A 20,661-nucleotide genomic window follows, 5' to 3' on the forward strand; every position below is an offset into this window, starting at 1 on the left:
AGCTTGGACTGGAGAGCATCACAACAGGAAGGTTAGCTGCTAATTGGACTGAGACACTGAGGAAGAAAAGGCACAGGCTAATCAACAGGAAGCACTTTTGACACAGTGCAAATGCCGCAGGCTCTAGGTCTAAGATCAATCTATTTTAATTATATCATTCAATATATTAAACTCTTTATTGTCCAAAGTAATATAGCTAGCTGGTTATTTGTACAATAAAACTTATTTTTTTATTTTACATTTTGTAAATGTTTGTTTTAGATAAAGCATTAGAGTGTGAATTATAATAATAGTAATGTAAAGAAGATATCTTCATAAGTACACCAACTGACCACTTTACTGGAAACCTCTAATATTTTAGACCACAGCTGATGCACAGTTTGTGTTAGCAATCCTCTGGTCCTTCAACAGAAGCACATGTCTGACCACATAGTGGCTTATTGCTGGGTATTTTTGCCTGCTAGGCACAACCAGCATGTATGTAAAACCACAACTCTACAACCCTTATTAGCAGAAAGTACCATATCATAGACACTGCTGCACCATCTGGTCACCAGCAGTCTTGTTCTCAGAAAGTGATATGATGAACGAGGCAGAGGATGGTAGACCAATGGGTATAATTGGCACAGTGCGAAGCGGTCAATATAAAATTTTATAAAAATGAATCGAAGTTCAATTCATATATGTATACATTTAAAAACAACATAGCACACTATTTTGGAGTTCGGCCATTTTGTAGTAGTGTATGAATACATAGTGGACAATTTTCAGTGCACTCAAATAATCTCACAGTGCATTGCAAAAAGTAGTGTACTAGTCATGTACACTAGTCGACAGGGGATGCCCATAATCCAGTGTGTTGTTTGATAAAAGACTGCATGTCCAAAATTGTAAAAAATTGTATGCACTGTTGTAGTGAGTTATATAGGGAAGCCATTTTGGACACAGGCACAATCAATTATTTTTACACCAAACAATTTTGTCTGTTAACAGTGAGCACTGTTGCTAGGCAACGTGAGTGCTAAGGCTAAACTACATTAATCTAGCATAGCCACACAAAATCAGTGTTGTACGTGGCATGCTAATATGGATTTTAAATGTTGCGAGGTGCTCAAAGGTGTGTATATGTCATGTATTTTACAAAGGTTTCAAATGTGGTTCAGATTTTAGGACTGGAACTACCTATTTTATAATTGATTTATGCACCTGCTAACAAAGCAGTGGTAGGTATTAGAAAATAACATCTGTGTGTACAACACGTGCACAAATGCAGTCCATTGAAATTAAAGGATCTGAAAACAATTCACGACAGACCCCTATTTTTTTCAGTGTCATTTCAGCTGACAGTTCCCTCACCACCTCTCCATGCTGTGCTCCAGCACAATTAACAGCTGAATGTCTCTAATGCAAGGGGCTCTGGTGCTCCACCTGCACATGGTGACAGGGGCCCATAGAGGCTCCAGCTGGTCCTCACCCTCTCACCACAGATTGGAACATATAAGGGGTACAGACTGTGAGAATGAAGACCTGCAATACAAGTTCCACTGCAGCACTTCGAGATAACACAAAGAAGTATACGGTCCATTCATTCTCCTCCATCCCCAGTGTATCCTCTCTGAGGAGAGTCTCTCCAAAACAAGCATGCTGATTGAATTACTCACAATGCAGAAAACACACAGCTCCAGTGTTTTGGTGTCCATATTTTGGGTGCTTGTCTGTGAGATGTTTAGTGTGTTCTCCCTGTGTCTGTGTGGGTTTGCTCTGGGAGCTCACTTTCCTCTTGCAGTCCAAAAATGCAGCTGGTAGGTTGGACTGGAGGTCATTTAAAAAGTCAAGTTCAGTGTAGGTCAATGTAAAATGTACTAAAATTAAAAGTCATGAATAAAAGAAAAAAATAGCAGCGAATACTAATCAAACATTTCATTCACAGTTTCAAATGATAATTAAAAAAAAAGTCAATATATGGCCACAAGTATTTGGAAAGCTGCTCACCCAGCTCTTCTGAAATCAAGGGTAGTTGTTTGTGCACCTTAGCCTATACAACCTCTACACTTTTAAGGCATTACTGTCATAATAGGAACATTTCTGTCAGGATTTCATGACATTAAGCCATGCAAGCATTAGTCAGATCCTGTATTGATATTTGATCATTCTGATCACAAACAGCACAGATCCCAAAATACTGTATTGAGCTCCATTATTTCAGAGAATGTTCCTTTGCCCCTCTGTCTTAATATTGGGCATGGTGACTTCAAGCTGATGTGTTGCTGCTCCAAAATGTCATATTACATTTCATTCTATGGAGATTTTATAAGATGTGTGTGTGTCTTTGTGTGTGCTTCTGTGGAGGAACACTTATGCTAACGAGTAGTTGAACCCTAAATATGTGAATTCACCCATTACAAGGGGCGTCTATCAATTTATGGATGCATAGTACACCTCCTTAGCTGCTCTTTCAGAAATCTTCAATCCAAGCTGTCCCAATTATATATTTAATATTGGACCTTGGAAATTTAATATTTTACATAGGGGGAATACTGCTAAAGTGGGACATCGGTGGTGTATCAAGTGGTGTTGCTGCCACACAACCCCAGGACCTTGGGGGCCTGGATTTAAGCCTTGCCTCAGGCCTTTGTGGATATTGATTTGTTCTCACTGTGTCTACCCCTGACCACTGCGGTTGTAAATATCATGGAAATAAGGTGCATTATATATATACACATACTGGCTTGATGATACAAGGCCATGATGATACTCCATTAAACTATTTAAAATAACTAGCGAATTAATGTTGACTGGGTTAAGTACCCATATTCGTATATACGGTTTCATCTCAGTATGGTTAAAGCATGGTTAAAGATTAGTGAGATTCTAAGTATGAGATAAAGGGCTAGGGACAGCCTGCAAGTTTCAGCAACATCCCTTCAGACAATGTTTTTAAAAGATGAATGCAATTTTCAACGTAATTTTGACTGCAGAGAAAATGGCAAGTCCTTTGAGGAGAATGTTCTTCAAAGACAGGCCTTTGGCAGTTGGTAGCAGATGAGGAGGGTTAAAATGCTGCTGGAAACCCATAGATGAATCAAACACAACTGCCACATTGAGGGCCTAATATGGGGAACTGCTGGGATGCCTTGTCTCAGCAGAGAGATGGATGTGGAGCTGTGGAGAGTGCTTAAGTTTCTGCAGGCCTTTTGTGTAAGCTTATACTCCAGTCTGACAATACACAAGGATCTGAACAGAAGAAAGGCAGCTCATATCAAAAGCAACAACTGCCAATGTAGTTTATACAGCAGTAGTGTGGAAAGAGATATTATATTATTCAGACAGAAATGACACCATGCTCTCACGCTTTCCAGCCAACAAGTGTCAGAATGAAAAAAAGGCCAGCAGTGAAGAGACTTCATTAGAAAGAGGATCTTCTCAAACAGGCTGGCAACTGTTGCTGACTACCTTCAGAACCACAAGCCGTAAAGTCCTACAGCCCAAATAAATTATTATGATATTTTATCATATGGTATGATATTATTATAATTATTATGATAAAAATGGGCGGCATAGTTCTGCAGAAGGTAGTGTCACACAGTTCCGGGTCCTGGGGTTGTGGGTTGGACACTGTGAGGAGTTTGGTGTGTTCTCCCTGTGTCAGCGTTGGTTTCCTCCGGGTGCTCCGGTTTCCTCCCACAGTCCAAAAACACATGTTGGTAGGTGGATTGGAGACTCAGAAGTGTCCACATGTGTGAGTGTGCGACGCCCTGCGATGGACTGGCCCCACCTCCAGGGTGTGTTCCCCGCATTATGCCCAGTGATTGTAGGCTCCAGTTTAACTGTGTCATGAACACTGTGAGAGGTGACGGACAGGAGATTATCTAGACTAACTTTAATCTGCCAACAAAGATTTGACATCACTTGACAAAGAGAAAAAATGGGATTGGTGAAAATAAAAATTACAGGACATTTATTATTGCTTCTTTTTTTAAATTGGAGGTTAATAATATGGTTTTGCCCTTTAGGGCCACCATAGATGCGAAACATGCAGAATGCAGAGCATTGCTGCAATACAAGCAAAATGGCAATCAGTTTGGGGGGTTGGGTATTTTGTGGCACTAGTGGGAACACCACCCTCACCACCAGACTTGCCTATAAAGAATTTATTAATACACCAAGCAGATTTTCTCAGTCCTAGCATCAGCCATAGTGCCTTATGCATTCTCATAATATTTGCAACTTTCTATAAATTTGTGTTAAAATCAATATATATCTAACCACGGTGAATTTACCAGGCTGAAATATGATTAATGTCCAATTTATTATTTTCAATACCACTTTAAATGATACATCTGTAACTAGTACAACTACTGGAACAGTGGATTTAATGGTAATATGTTATGGGCCCTAAACACACATTTAAAAAGAATTTGCATGACTCAAGCCCACTCAAAAATTCAAATGAGATGGCAATAAATACTTTAAAATCAGATATAAATAGTCCACGTGTCATGGTTGTATTAGTTAATTTGCTCAAGTGCATCTCTGGAACTTACAAAATACTTAAAGCAATTTTCCCAGTTGTTTGCTTCTTGTATTATTCATTTAATATAAATAAGGCAAAACAAATGTATCCAATAAGAAGAGTGTCAACACAAATATAGAATGAGCACAAGACAATACCCTGTTGGCTGGCAGCTTGTAATGCCTTATGCTTCATCATTGTTCCACAGTTGCTTGAGACACAAAGAACTATAAATAAAAATAAACAAATAGCCAACTAAAAGGCTGTTTATTGATGGTTCACACCATTATCCACACTGAGCTCATTCTGATACTCTTCCTGAGATCAGCACTACAACAACTATCCACTGTATTACATTCTCCTTTCTGTAAGCCACTTCAATAGTGTTGTGTGGGCCAGACACGGGCCTATTGTCATGAGCTATGATGAGCCTGATTTGTTTCACATCACACCTGAAATCTGGCCCATATAAGGTGGACTTGTGTCTGAGGCAGCCAGATTCACCCTGTTTCAACTCTGTAATTAAAGGCCAAACATGGGCCAAAAGAGATGTTCAGATGTTTGACATTTGGGCCACATTTGGGTCCAATATTCATTTGCTATATTGGACTGCTCCGGAGTTTCCACAGCTGGTGGAGATGTATAAACCTTTAGCTGAAAGGGTCATTGAAAAGGCTGATTTTATGTTCTTGAAATGGGACGCTCTGGAGCAACTGAACATGAGCAATAAGTCACCATGATCAGTTACACTAGCCTATTTCTCCAAAGAAGGCAATTCCTCTACCCCACAGCCCTAAGAAGGGGAATTTTTACCCCTCTAGCCAATAAGGTAGCTGAGCTTATGCTCATATTCATCTGATTCAGAGTGTCACATTTTAATTCATGCTGTGAAGATGAGACAAGCTGTGCGTTCTCCACTGAATATCTTTCTCCATGATAGGTTCACATAAAAGTACAAACCCCAGACCTACATCAATCATGTTGTTTTGTAATATTTTCTATTAACAACAGGGTTAAAATGATTTGCACATCATTGCTTTCTGTTTTCATTTACATTTTGCATAGCATCCCAAGTGTTCTGGGGATGGTTTGTAAACCTTCTTCAACTTTCTAGGCATCTCTGTCCCCCGCAACTTCCACCAGCTCCTCCTTGGGGACCCCCAGGCATTCCAAGGCCAGGAGATAACCATAGCCTCAGACTTGGAGGTTCTGTTGTGCATACCACTTCACACTTGGCTGCAAACTGCTCAAGTGCAAAGTGGAGGACTCTGTACGAAGAAGCCAAGAGGACAAACTCAACTGCAAAATAGCAGAGATGACAACTTCCAAGCTTAATGACAGAAGCCCTTATATCCAAGACTATCCTTTGTCACGCTGTCCATAGATAATTTAGGGACAGGTGTGGAGACAAAGTACAAATATGACTGAATGCAACACTCACCTTCAACGAGTCCGACTTACTGACGAGAACGTACAAGGATTGAATTCTTCACCTAAAAGAGAAACTGGCACCCTAAACTCCTAACAGAATATCTTGTGGAAATGTATTCTTCAAATTATCCATGATCTCCACATTGTTCCTCCTGGCTCTGAGGTTTGACTATCGAGCGAATTCTCTTTTCCAACATCAAAACATAGACATTCCCAGGGAGGCTGAGAAGTGTGATGCCCCAAAAATTGGCACGCACATTTAAAATTGGGAATTACCATAAAGGTTTGTCAGTCCAAAGACACTGGACACTGTTCCCAGTGTAATACTGAAGAGGCATGCCAGCCAAGACAACCCCAACCACCCAACCCCCAGCCCCGGCCAATGTCGAGGGGCCTTCAGCAGCACCAGGCAAATCTCATACACCCCAGTTTACAAGTAAAGTGCCATTTAAAGTAGGTGTTTCTAATTGAGTGTCCCGTGAATGTAGCATTTCAGTGAAAGCCATTCGGGGCTTTAGAAATGTCGACATGACCTGTCCAGTCAAGTACAAGAAAGCAATTCTGTTTAGTGGAGAGAGACACTTTAAAGGGCCATGTTCTTGTGTTTATTTTTTCCCGTGGTCCACTTTTGATGCTAATATCCTTTTAAGTACGTCATTTATTTTCACAGAACCGTTTCCTAACTTGTCTTCATGCTGTGGAAGTGACCTGTCCAGTCAAGCAGACCAAAAGCATTTCAGTTTAGAGCAGAGACACTTTAAAGTATCATCCAACATTTTTCTTGTGTTTATTTGTTCCTGTGGTCCACTTATGATGTTTATGCAGTTGTAAGTACCACATTATTCATTGTTACGCGACCATTTTCAAACTTGTCTTCATCATTTATCATTAAACAGGCTGCTTTTGTTGCTTCAAACACTATAGGAGCAAGCGTTTGTGATTTTTTCCAGAGTGATTTTTGCAACAGTTTGTGTAATTCCCATCAAACAAATTCCACAGACCAATATAGTGGCATGCTCTAGAACAGCTGCACATCAGCCTCTGGTGTCTGTGATCCAGACCTAATCACTCAATATCAGTACTTGAGTTCACTAAGATTTATGTAGCTGAACGCAATCGAATCTTTACAGAAATGTTTCAGTATACAGTGCAAGGCCTTCCCAGTAAAGTAGAAGCTATTACAGCAGCAACAGGAGATGAATTGCTATTGAATGAACCTTAATTTCAGACAAAATAGTGGGTGAACAGGTACCTTCTTACCATTCAGTGTAAATGTAAATGAAGTTGGTTCTGACTGGCTTCTTTGTAAATGCATTTTATTTTGTAAAGAAGCCTTCATTGCTGTACATCACAGTCAATGCCCTTTGTTCTCTAAGTTTATGACGTTGTGCCAGTTTACACAATTTGATCAACAATGCTCCCACGTTGCTCCCTCTCTGCCCAAGGGTTATCTTTCATTACAGCGAAATTAAACCTCAACCCGACGCCACTAATCACAGCATCTCACTTTAACAACAAAGAGTAATTAAAGTGGGCCTGTGTTTGATTGTCGTGAAGTAGATGCCGGATGCTTTCAATATTCGCTCCTACATGGATTTCATGAATATATTCCATCAGGGATGGATCTCTCACAAAGTAATTCCACTCGTACTTCTTGAGGGTGTCAAGGGTACTTCAGGCCATCTGTTTCGCAGTGCTGCAGTGGGCTTAAAGGTCACATACATTTTTCACAATCTGAAATGACATTCAGAACCCATTGGACTGACAGGACTTATGACTTGCATCTTGAAAATGGATGACAAGCATAGACTTCTGTCTCCAGAGGAGTGTAGTTGATGCTACAGGGAAGAAGGACTGTGGTTTTTTTCTTGCCCATTCATAATTTGTCATGCAGTGTGTAGTTGGTTTCCATCGGCTGTGTCAACTAGACATTTCCCCTATAGATAATTGGAAGCAGTTTCTACGATACCATGTTGGATGAAGAAATGTTGTATTGCCATCTAGTGGAATGGAGAGATTATGGAAATGATAGCAAGAACTGATCCATAATCTTACACCGGTTACAAGATATTGAAAAAGATGGCAGTTATTTTATAGTAGCAATTTTGTCTTTATTCTTATATGTGACTTGAGTTCTGGAGGCTCTCTGTAATAAGTACATTCAGCGAAGGTGCACCCATTGTATACACAGATAGCGTAATCTTCTTGCCATAGATAAGTATAAAATGACAGCAGAATTCTTTGAAGTAGCCACATGACCCTAAATTCACCATGTCCAGTGACAAACATGGGCTAGGGGTACCCTCAGCATTTGGCAATGGAGCAGTGGAATGGTGCTCTTGAATGGGTCTATTTAATACGTTCAGGATGAAGTAGAGAGGTGCGTGAGATTCAGAACTAATCACCCAAAAAAATTCTTGTGGCTGAATGCCCTTACACACACAAACAAAAAATAAACGATGTTATTTGTAACCTAGGGTCACAAAATGTGATGACAGCAGTGCATCATCACTAGGACCAGCAAAGACCATGAACTGGATTTTAATTCATAGTCCAATTTGAGTGGTTTTGAATGACTGCATTTATAGCCAGATTAGCATGCAGATTGCAGTAATAACATACGCAGTTTTGGCAAGGCATTTTTTATGTCACCATCTTTAATCACAGTCTTTTTACCAGCACAATGCTACTGAACCTTAACCACAAACAGGAAAGTGCAAAGCATGGATTGTGGGCCTTAATGCAGAACAGTGCAGTTAAGGTGAGAAGGTGTACGCTAGAGGGGCGCCTTCAGCCTGCAGTGCTGCAAGCGGCGATGCGTACCAGCTTCTTTTGTTGTGGCTTGTGCACAGGAGCAGCGGAAACCTGCTTTAGTAAGGGCATGAGAGCGTTCTGCAATTTGGCATGTCAGCAGTAAAACACCGTCCCACTTACTGATCAGTTTCCTCTTTCCATCTTACCAGTCATTCGTTTCCACTGACTCCTTGCCCATGGCTGAGCTCATTTTTTTCCCCTCTGAACCCTACAAAAAACTGTCACGTCTCCATCACATGCACAAGACTAGCAGTAAAGGCAGAAGTGTAAAGGAAGCACCATGGCATGAATCGTAAATTATAATTTTATTTAGCATAATTTAAAATCATTACACTGTTAGTTCATTTATACAAATGTTGCTATAAAAATGAAAATTTGGACAAAATCAAGTTCCCAGTGTATACATGTAGTACCATACACCATAGCAGGCAGATGAGAGGCAGTGTGAGGCCTCATCTGCTCCATTTTGACAGCATTACTGAACAAGGGAAAGAAATAAAGAAAGGAATGCCAACAGACTGCAATTCATTCTCACATTTCATTCTTCCCAAAGTAATTAGTGACCCTAAACTTCAGAGGGTTTTTCTCTTATATACATTATTTCTCCAACAATAAAAGATCTATCAGTGGTTTGGTAAATTTGGCATTGTGGTATTCCTTACAAAAATGCAAAAAAAATAAATCTAAAATATGGAATGGCTTACAGTTATTACTCCTAAAATGTTTACTCATAGAAGAGCAGGTCCATTTACTCGTGAGACAAATTTGACATCTTTGCATCCAAAGGCACTCTTTGGCTAGACAAATATCAAAGTAAAAATGTACAATAAAAGCTATAAAGAACAGAGAGATGTGACTTATAACAGTTGCAACAAGTCAAGGAGGTCTTGTTGCTTACAAGTATGTGCAACATTGTGTTTAGCATGGTCCTGACAAAGAAACTAAGAACCCCTTCAGCATTTAAACCACAATAGCGTTTAGTTGTGTCAGTTTTAATTTTATATCTGCCACAAACCCGAGATGGCGATCACACATGCAGAAGTAGAGGCATCACATTTTCAGATTAAAACTGAAAGTAGTAGCCTAGATCATAACCACATTACATTTCAAACTTACTGCTGTGATGCAAAATAAATTCTCGCTTGTTTAAGCTTATGTATTGCAGTTTGCCAAAGCTATCAACCACTGCCTAGACTGAGACGAACAGACAAAGTAAGGGATGTCTTGAGAACAATGATTTCGGTTGAATACGGAAGGCAAACTTTTTAAGGCAGTTACTGTGAACTCTATCCTTAAGGCCTACGTGTATCAAGCATTTCAGAGTGTAAAAAAGGTTAAAAAAAAAAAACATTCCTGCATTCATGCTTGTACTCTTTGTGGGTCCTACACATTTAATCCAAGCATTATAGGGTGACCAAGTGGTACAGGAAGAAAATTGCAGTTTTTGAATATGTACCACCAAGTCACCTATTAATAGTTCCAAGAGCATTATTTCAATTTGTCAGTAAACCTTTCTTACATTTGTCCACCAAGACAGAACCGATACACCAAATGACATGTCAGTTATAATAATCATCTTTCATGAGAACCACCACAAAACTTGTATGCACAGGTTGGACACTGCCTCCAAGTTTCTCAAACAGTAAATGCTGCAGCTTTACACAAATATATAATGCTGCAAGCTACTATATTTTGCAGGTGCCAAAAAAATATATATATACATATACATGCACACAGTCATCAGCATCAAACTGAGGAGTGCTGGGCACATCATTTACTTCAAATTAAAACTGTAAAATGTGGGGTTTTCACTCCATCTGTTAGCGATGCGTCACGGGGACAACACTGGGCTAGACACTGAGGGTTACAATTGGAGCAGCCACGGATGCCTAGCACTCAACTTCCAGGCACAAGGGACAAATGCTCCATTTACTGCCTTGGCTTTGTTCATTTGTCTGAGCTTTGCGGCTGTTGCTGAAATGTATGCTCACTCATTCTTGGAGGGCACACAGCAAGGCACTTTGACAAGGCGATGTACTATTGAGGCTTCTAATGTTTATAAAATGACAGGCAAGGACTTTTCAGAAAGACGGCATAGATTAACTCGGGAAGAGGTGAAGAATTTAGAATTAAGCTGATGAGGCTACTGTAGGTCAGTAAGGCATTCTGTAGGTAATCACGAGTATGTTTTATGCATAACTGAGAAAAGCCAACAAGGAAGTCTGGAATATAACTTCACGACGGTGTGATATTTGCTAAAGTCATTTTGACAAGAATAGACTTAGAGCTCTCATGAACCATTAGGCAGCATCTGTATATAGTTGAAGCTTTTTGTGTAGCCAAAACGTGTTGTGACCTTCTAGATAAGGCACATATTTCACATGATATTATCACATATATTTAACACCCCAATAAACGGTATAAAACATGACTCAGTTAAGAGTTAAGCATTTTTTGGGTGTTGCACCGGCAAAGATAAAATACAACGGATATCAAAAGAGTTTTGGAAAAACTAAAGCTCATTCTCAGGTATTACACTATGCCAAGAATCAAGATCATGGCTTAATGCCATTCAAGCCTGGATCACATTACAGTCTGTTCTCACTGGCATTTTCATTTTGCACTTGAAGGTAATCTGAGATGGATTTTTAAGAATTACAGAGTAAAATGTAGATGAAATATCTGTTGTCAGCTCTGCCTTCCTCTTGAGAAACTGTTAAAGTAATCATCGCCAGTTGAGGTGACCATCATCTTCCTCCACTAATCCAACCCAGGTCTTAACCTCAGCCAACTTGCCAACCTTGTGTGTATTGCTTTATTGTTTTTATTATTTTTTAGCAGGATGTTTCCATATGCTGCATTCCATTTTAGAGTGTCACTGAGGAAAGTGCAAGCGATCTTGATAACCACATAATTCCTAGATGAGGAAGGAGTCCAGAAAGGAGAGTGGTTTAAAAATCAGGAGCAAATGCTTCAGTTACAGCAAAGAGCGCATATTTTGGTGACTGCAGAATACTAATCAGGGAGCCAAAACCAATATGTAGAGTGGTTAAAAAAAAAAAAAGGAAAGTAAAGGAGGAGAGATGGCTATCATCCCATGCATGGCTGTCCACAGACTGCTGCATGTCCATTTCCACTGGCAGTCTCTTGGGGCAGCAAAGCAGACTACAAAAGCACACACTTTTTGGAATTCTTTTTGGTGACAGGGTAAAGCACAGCACGCACTGCCTCGGCAAACACGTCTCGGACACCTTCCTGCAGAAGAGCTGAGCACTCCAAATACTTAACAGCATTAATCTGTTTGGCCAGTGCACTGCCTTGTTGTTGAGTGGTGGGTGCCAGGTTCTGCTCCTTCAGCTTCTTCACGGTTTCACTGTCAGAGCGCAGATCCTTCTTGGTGCCCACAAGGAGGATGGGCACACTAGGGCAGTGGTGTGAGACTTCAGGGTGCCACTTGTGCCGAACATTAGCATATGAGGAGGGGCTGCCAATGGAAAAGCAGATGATGAACACGTTGGTCTGTGGGTAGGAGAGTGTGCGCAGGCGGTCATATTCTTCCTGTCCTGCTGTGTCCCAGAGATTGAGGCTAACCGTGCGGCCATCCACACTCATCTGAGCGCTGTAGTTGTCAAACACGGTGGGGATGTACTCCTCAGGGAAAGCATTGGTGGTGTAGGAGATGAGCAGGCATGTTTTCCCCACAGCCCCATCCCCAACCACAACACACTTTATCGTCTGCATCCTTCGTCAGTCCACACAAGCAGGGACACCTACAGTGCAAGAGAGGAAAGGAATCAGGTGCACTGTAAGCCTGTCATGATTGGGGCTGTTCTGTTTCCCATGGTATGATCATTTAACATAAAAATTTTACAATATAAATAGTCCATTTTAAAAACTGAATCTGCACAAAAGTCTAATGGAAACATTCCCTTAACTCTTTAAACTTTAAAAAATAAAATTGTAGTTGTACTGCATTACGTTGATCATATTCACATTTTCTGCGCCTAGTCTACATCAGCTGAAGACAAAACAAAAACTCTTTCTCTTATTCAGCATTTAAACCTTATTCACGTAACAACAAATCAGAAACAGACATCATAGCAAAAATTATAAAGGAAGCCACAAAAAAGTGCCTTGATTTTAACACAAATTACATGTCATTAACGTCAAAGTTAATCTACAAATATTTCAACATATGGCAAATTTTAAAAAGTGAACATTTAACCAGATCAGATCCTATTCACACTTTAAATCTGAAAAATATGAGGCCTATGTGGTTTTCTTTGAGAGCTCAGAAAAATTATATAAACTCAAAGTGTTTTTGGGCTTTCTGAAATCTTTTTAAAAGTAGCTAGATTTAAATCTACGCCCTCACTCTATATGCACAGATATATGAATATAACCCTAACTCTGTAACTTGAAAGCCACACCCTGCAAAATGATGGTATTGTTTCAATTGATATATGACGTAAGAAACTCCAGATGTCTAAAATTTTAAATGTTTGAGACTGCTTTTGGAAATGGAAGTTTCATATCAGAAATACTCTGCCATAGCACAGAATATTAAATATCTTGTACCTTAACAAAAAAGCTCGGGCACATTAGCTAAGTAAAAACTTGATTTCACTGGACGAGTCTTTATTCATCGTTGTTTTTGGTTCGCTGGGCCGATGTGTAGGATATTTGATAAACTGAAAATATAATTAATCAATTTAAGTCTGACCAGGCCTATTACTGTCAGCACTGATTCGTGCGAAGAAAACACTGCTGTTTGTCTGCAGTTGCAGAGACATTTACAGACGGCAGGAAGTTTATGGTTTCTCTGTTAGTATATGAAGTATACCCAGTTCAGGAAGCGCAGTTTTCTCAGTCCTCCGCCCAGCCGGCTACCACTCAAACTAACACTAAACACAATAATAAACACCACGACCGAATATCCCACCAGGCACGATGGACATCGGACCAGCTCACAATACCATCACTTTAAACATAACATTAATTTACTGTCTACAAAAACAAGACTTTAACTCTGACAGTGAGCGCGGTCAGTAGCGCTAAAGTTCAGTTTACGGGGCTAAAGCTTGGTTCTCATTCGACTTTTACGTTCCACCTTAAATGATTCACAAATGGTGAAGGCGCGCAGCGGAACGACAGTGGAACCCCTGCACCGTTTAAGGTGGAACGGAAAATTCGAATCATACCCGGGCGAAGTAGCAGCTAACTATAGCTTAAAGCTGAAATTCACTTGCTTAATATGAACATAACATCTGTTATATGTGATAAATGGGTATGTAACTGTAACGTTACTTTTAACAGACTGGTAACCGAGTGTACGGTTTACTGCTGGTTATCGTGTTCAGAGCCAGCTACACCCAAACTAACCAAAGCTATTCACAACGATAGCCAACAATGGCTACGTTAGTTAGCTAGCTCTTGGGCTAGGGGGAGAGCTAAGTTACATGTTTCCCTTCATTTGTGGTCGTTTTTTAAACAATTCTATCAGTCGTACGTGCAAATACAGCTTACATTATTTTAATATAATTAACGGTGTATCCTCTAAAAACTATATGCGTGAAATAAAAGTTTGCTTGATTTAGCTGTGTCTCACCGCCTCAGAGATCCTCCCGCGCCCCGTTCAGCAGCTCAACACCGACCACACCACACCGTACCAGTCAACGGCCTTCAAAATAACAGTGCAATGTTGACATCAACACAGCCGTGCACAACTGTGTTATATTCGCAGACATCGCGATTTTAACCGAAATTTTGTTTTTATAACTCTGCTTATAAATTATGATTATTTTTTTTAATTATTACAAATGTTTTTGAGGCAGCCATATAAAGATCTAATCTTGTAAAATGTAAACTGATTATGTATTTTTGAAGTAAATATTTTGTATATTTCTTTCTGGAAATTTTAGTTTTTTTGTGTTAAGTTGTTTATTCATTCATTCATTCATTCATTCATCTTCAGTAACAACTTCATCCTGTACAATGGGGGTCCAAAGACTTACAACCCAAACACAGGACGCAAGGGAGGAACACTTTCTGAATGGGAGACAGCCCATCACAGGACATCACAAAATAACCCAGTAACTTACACTCAAACCACTGCACATTTTCACACAGCCAATCCACCAACGTGGGTTTTGTGATTGTGAGAAGAAACCCGAGCACTCGGAGGTCACCCATGCAGATACAGGGAGAACACACTATACAGAACTCCTCACATTCAGAGGTGAGGAACGAACCATGCAACAAAAAGCATTGAATAAGAAAATATAAACCCTCCTGGCATTAGTTTGTGGAACTGTGCTCCTCCAATATAAGGTATTGTATATATATTTTGCATCCAATTACCACCCAAGAAAATTAATGCTCTAGTAATCTCATTCAACTGCAGTTGGGTAAATTTACTTTTGAATATACCTTTAAATATACTTTTGTAAAATGCTGTAGGTATTATTGTAGATTTTGTTAGAGTATCCCTGCAATACTGTTGTCTGAAGTTCATGCCTTTGCCACATGGTGGCACAACAGGTTGTGTCATTGACACACAGCTCCAGGGTCCCGGGGTCCTGGATTCGATCTTCACCTAAGGTCACTGTTTGAGTTTGATGTGCTCTCCGTTTCTGCTTGGTTTTTATATTCTGGCTTTCTCAGACACCCCAAAAGCACATGTTAGTAGGTAGATTGTGGGGAAATTGTCCATGATGCCTTGCAATGGACTGGCGTCTGTTTCTGCCTAGCCCCCCTTGACACGGTGTAAGTTCCAGACTGTGATCCTGATAAAGATGAAGTGTTTACAGTAAATGTCTCATTTTTTTTCTAAAGGTAAAATAAATGCTGCAAAAAACCTTAATGTTATTTATTCTAAATTTATAATCCGTTTATTCTGAAGAACATTCGTTGTCAAGTTAAAAAATGAAATTATTTTGACAATTTTATTCCACAGGAATGGATCATTGTGGGCACTCTTTCACATTACTATAACCCACTTATCTGTCATCAGTTCACTTTTACTTCTGTTCTGTTCTCTGTTGAGCTCTTTGGTGTAGATCCGAGGAGGATGGGTTCCCTGTATGAGTTTTGGTTCCTCATGTGCTGAGGGAGTTTTTCCTTGCCACTGTTGCCCCTGGCTTGCTCATAGGAGGCTTAGACCCGTATCTCTGTAAAGCTGCTTTGTGACCACTTTCTGTTGTGAAAAGCGCTATATAAATAAAATGTAATTGATTGACTGACTTTTATTTTGTAAAACACAAGCTGGTTGGTCGCTTGCTAGGTGTAGTGCGCGATGCTGTCAGGTCAAAATAGGTAGTACCTTATATTTATTATTTCACACTGGCTAAAAACTGACCTTTGAAAATGTGAAATGAAAACGGAAGCCTGTAGTTTGTCAGCAACAAATAAAAATCATATGAAACCTAATGTTGTGTGTTGTTTTAAAGCTTAAATATTGATTCCTAAATGACATAGCGATAGTCTACTCTTATTCACTTCAGTTAGGAGGTAAATGTCAGTGTTTCCTTCACGTTTCCTCGGTGTTGGTGAATGGGCTGGTGACCAAAGTCCAGTATTAATACGCTTGAGTATTCAGGAAGCTTTTACTGACCATGGAGAAGGAGACTTTGAAGCCTGGGAAATAACCGAACAGAACTAAAATCAAGCGAATTAAACGAATACATTTGGCTTTTGAGAGATCAACTCTGCGCAACCGCTGTCTACAGTTCAATAGTTCACAGCATTACGACAGTTTAGAAGAAAATCTGTCTTTCTCGCAGACTAAAACATAAACAGATATGTTCAGTCATCCGGCGGTGATAGTGTTATTGTCGTGTTTGACTTTCAGTCTCACCAAAGAGCAGCAGGTCAGTCTTTAATATGGGAATCTTCTCAACTATCGGTCTAATCAAGATTGATTGAACGGCTACTATTACCACTACTAACAACAACGATTATAACTATAGTTGTTTGTTAATTTTGGGCACCAGATGATTCAAATATCCACAAATGTTTTTGAAAATTTAGTTTAAATGTAGGTTTACAATAAATCTGCACACAGTATTTTGATTGATAATTAAAGGGACCTACACTGGTTTTTAGGTTGTGTTCCTTTAATAACGTCTGAGTTGATTTAAAGATGTTTAAATCATTGTTCTATTCTTCTCAGCCTCTTTTCAAATTCAGTCCCTTGACTGACACATTTGTATACATACATATCTGAAATAAAGTGGAATACATTCCATCTACCACTCCATTTATTTGTATCTCAGTTGTTCCTCCCTACAGGCCCTTGCCCTTGAGGATTGTCTCGCATATTTGGCCAGCATAGGATCAGTTCTCTCAGAGTTTTCTGCTTTCAGATTTTGCCTTGATTTTCCCGGTTCCCATTTACCGCCATTTCTTATTGACATTTTGAGCAGCAGAATTTTCTGTCTGGTGCTAGCTATTTAACCTGCTTTATGGGATTTTTTCCCCTCTCTGCAATTACAATCCACATTTCAAGAAAATTTGGGACACTGTGCAAAATGTGAATTAAAACAGAATGCAATGATGTGCAAATAATTTAAAACCTATATTTAATTGGAATTGTACAAAGACAACTTTTATTATTGAAACTGTGAAGGTTTATTGCTTTCTGAAAATATTTGCCCATTTTGAATTTGATGCCAGGAACATATTCCAAAAAATTTAGCACAGGAGAATGTTTATTAATGCAGTGCATCACTGTTCCTTTTAACAAAATTCTGTAAGCATTTAGGAACTGAGGAGGACAATTGCTATAATTCTGAAAGTGAACTATTTTCACTTTAGGTATTTTATGAACTCTTTTATATGGGATGATGCTGTTGTAAATCATGTAGAAAGTTGCTTGGTGTTGTCTTGCTAAAATGAGAAAGACCTTCCCTGAAAACGACATTGTTTATATGACAGAATTTTTATGACATATATTGTTCAGCATTAACAGTGCCCTCACATACATGCAAGTCACCCATGACATGTGCACTAATGTGCCCCAATACATTGAACTGGGTTTTAAACTGTGCACCACTGTGCAAGCAAGATGGTTCCTCTCCACTTTAGCCCGGAGGACCCGGCATCCATGATTTCCAAAAAAAAATGTAAAAAAGATTCAGATTCTCTGAATCCCCTAATGATATATTATTGTGTAAAGGAAGAAACACCAGATACTTTACTACTAATAATAATAATTCCGTTTATTTATAAAGCACTTTTCAAGAACCCAAAACGCTGACAATATTAGTACACATAACAAAAAACAAAAAAGTGCAATACAAATTAAATACAATTTGCTAATTTACATTGAGAAATGTAATTTAATATTAAGTTGTCCTACCTTATTCCAACTTTTAGAGTATTTACAGATCTGCCAACACTCCAGCTCAAGCATATTTTGCAGAAACATTTGATGAAGACTCTTTGGATAGGTAACTCCCTGCATTTGAATCTTATTCATTCCTCATGTATTTTTAAGGTGTTAGCTATCATAATTTTGTCTAAGAGACATGTGAAAACATGTGTAAACTATCATGCCTATTTTCATGTTGAAGAAAGTGGGTCCTATCCCAGGCTTTGAAAGAGGAAGATGTTGACATTCATAAATATGATGGTAAGCTTGGTTTTGTGTTCTAATAAACCCTTTTATCTCCACTCCATTCAAATATTTCTTGCACAATTTTATGTCACACTCTTTACACTGTAATGTTCTGTAAAAACGTTTGTTTTTATGCTGCTTAGGCATTGCTCATATGTTATACATTCATCTCCTTTAGCTTCATTCATTTGGATCTCTTGCCCATTTGTTTAGTTGTATCTGGTTTATTTATAACCCCTAATCTTAAAATATAATTATTATTATTAACCCTTAATTTTAACCTATGTTAATATTTTTCTTGTTTATTTTAGTCTGATCAGTCACACTTGATTTCACCAAAACAAATTCCTTGTTTGTGTAATTTCATTCATTTTAATTAACCCCTGTTCAGGATCGTGATTCTAGCCACAATCACTGCACACAGTCCATCGACGTGATTCTGATTTTATAAATATCTGTTCGGCAGTGTCTTGATGATTTGACAATTTGTGTGGAATCTGAGTTGATAAGAGCCATTATTTGATCACTCATTATGTTTGTGTTTGATGCAATAGCAGTGGTGTACTTTCATATTTCTGCTCAGGAGTCTGGGCTGTAGAGGAGCCCAAAAATGAAGCAGGAGACAAAGGCCTTGTACTGAAATCCCCTGGTCATCATCATGCTATTGCTGCATATTTACGCACAGTGTATCACTTCAGAGACAAACCTCTCTGCCTGCAGTAAGCCATTCAACTCAGTCTTAATGAATTATGTCACAAAATATTTAATTAAATTGTTTGACTGTATTGAAACACTAAATTCTCCATAGGTATGAGGTTCACTTCCAGAAGGGTATTAATTGTGGTGGAGCCTACATCAAGCTACTTTCTCATTCAGACAGTCTACGTTTGGTATGAAATATGTATATACATATATATTTGTCAGAAACCATAGGTAATAACTTATTTGAACATGATTATCAACTGCAGCTCATCCCAAAGTTGTTGTATGGAACTTTATCACATCAGGCACCACACTTCCATGGTTATCTTTGGAGTTATGTGTGCACAATTAGCTTCCAGTATCAGCTAGTTAGAAGATACAGTTAGCAAAGAATACTTGTTTAATTCTGAAGGATTTAAGTGGTAGGCGGCACGGTGGCGCAGCAGGTAGTGTTGCAGTCACACAGCTCCAGGAACCTGGAGGTTGTGGGTTCGATTCCCGCTCTGGGTGACTGTCTGTGAGGAGTTGGTGTGTTCTCCCCGTGTCCGCGTGGGTTTCCTCCGGGTGCTCCGGTTTCCTCCCACAGTCCAAAAACACACGTTGCAGGTGGATTGGCGACTTGAAAGTGTCCGTAGGTGTGAGTGTGAATGTGTGTGTGTCTGTGTTGCCCTGTGAAGGACTGGCGTCCCCTCCAGGGTGTATTCCCGCCTTGCGCCCGATGATTCCAGGTAGGCTCTGGACCCCCCGCGACCCTAAATTGGAAAAAGCGGTTACAGATAATGGATGGATGGATGGATGGATTTAAGTGGTTAAAAAAAAATTACACACAATGGATTAACGCTACAAGAAATGAACAATTAATTCTAAATATTCTGACTTTCTTTAACTTGGGAATCCTTTTTTAGGGTCAGTTCAGTGATGCCACCCCATACACCATTATGTTTGGTCCAGACAAGTGTGGCAGTACTTATAAAGTCCATTTCATCTTCCGCTACCGGAACCCTGTCACTGGGACGTATGAGGAGAAACATGCTCAGCAGCCTCAGACTGACCTGAGTGACTACTTCACTGACCGATCCTCTCATCTCTACACTCTCTGTAAGTTTCTCGAATAAGAGGAAAGCCCTTAAATGTACAGGCAAGAAATGTTACACTATGTAACATTTGTGTCCAGTGATGTGTGCCCAGCATTTAGGCAGCACCAAATTCAGTTGAACAAGAATAATTATGTTCTCTTTGAATGAATCATGCAGTTGCTCAGCCTTCTTCAAGTACTGACAATATCCACAATATGCTCAGGATAGAGTAATTACAGGTCATTTCTTAGTGTTTACTGGTATACTGGCATGTGAATAGACCATGGTACTGTTTTCAGTTACACTGATATATTTTCTATGTATTGGGTGGACTTACTGGTAACTGAACAGTTTTCCCAGATTACTTTTTAATTAATGTGTTATTAATCTGATACAGCAATGATTTAAACCTACATTAATGTAATGTAATGGCAGTTTCCCAGGCAGGTATTAAGCCAATTCCTAGACTATGTCGTCCTTTCAATGGAAAATCACAATTCAGAATGCTT

The 20,661-nt window shown here is 39.3% G+C and overlaps 2 protein-coding genes across 2 annotated transcripts in view; one reads left to right on the plus strand and one right to left on the minus strand.

Moving 5' to 3' along the window:
• The window catches only part of si:ch211-274f20.2 (calnexin), a 39,386-nt gene that overhangs the window by 12,952 nt on the left and 5,773 nt on the right, over positions 1 to 20,661 (plus strand). Inside the window, exons 3-7 of the mRNA XM_066649878.1 lie at positions 18,134 to 18,207; positions 18,331 to 18,389; positions 18,958 to 19,093; positions 19,183 to 19,264; positions 19,982 to 20,174. Of these exons, the coding sequence (XP_066505975.1) occupies positions 18,134 to 18,207; positions 18,331 to 18,389; positions 18,958 to 19,093; positions 19,183 to 19,264; positions 19,982 to 20,174 (544 nt within the window). The remainder of the gene's footprint in view (positions 1 to 18,133; positions 18,208 to 18,330; positions 18,390 to 18,957; positions 19,094 to 19,182; positions 19,265 to 19,981; positions 20,175 to 20,661) is intronic.
• On the minus strand, positions 9,054 to 14,489 carry rhogd (ras homolog gene family, member Gd). The gene is made up of 2 exons (XM_066648752.1): positions 14,367 to 14,489; positions 9,054 to 12,528 (listed from the first exon to the last, which is right to left on the minus strand). Exon 2 carries the CDS (start codon positions 12,497 to 12,499, stop codon positions 11,924 to 11,926), a length of 576 nt encoding a protein of 191 aa, XP_066504849.1. The 5' UTR covers positions 12,500 to 12,528; positions 14,367 to 14,489; the 3' UTR covers positions 9,054 to 11,923.

Source organism: Hoplias malabaricus, chromosome 17 (assembly GCF_029633855.1).
Source record: "Hoplias malabaricus isolate fHopMal1 chromosome 17, fHopMal1.hap1, whole genome shotgun sequence".
Taxonomy (NCBI): domain Eukaryota; kingdom Metazoa; phylum Chordata; class Actinopteri; order Characiformes; family Erythrinidae; genus Hoplias; species Hoplias malabaricus.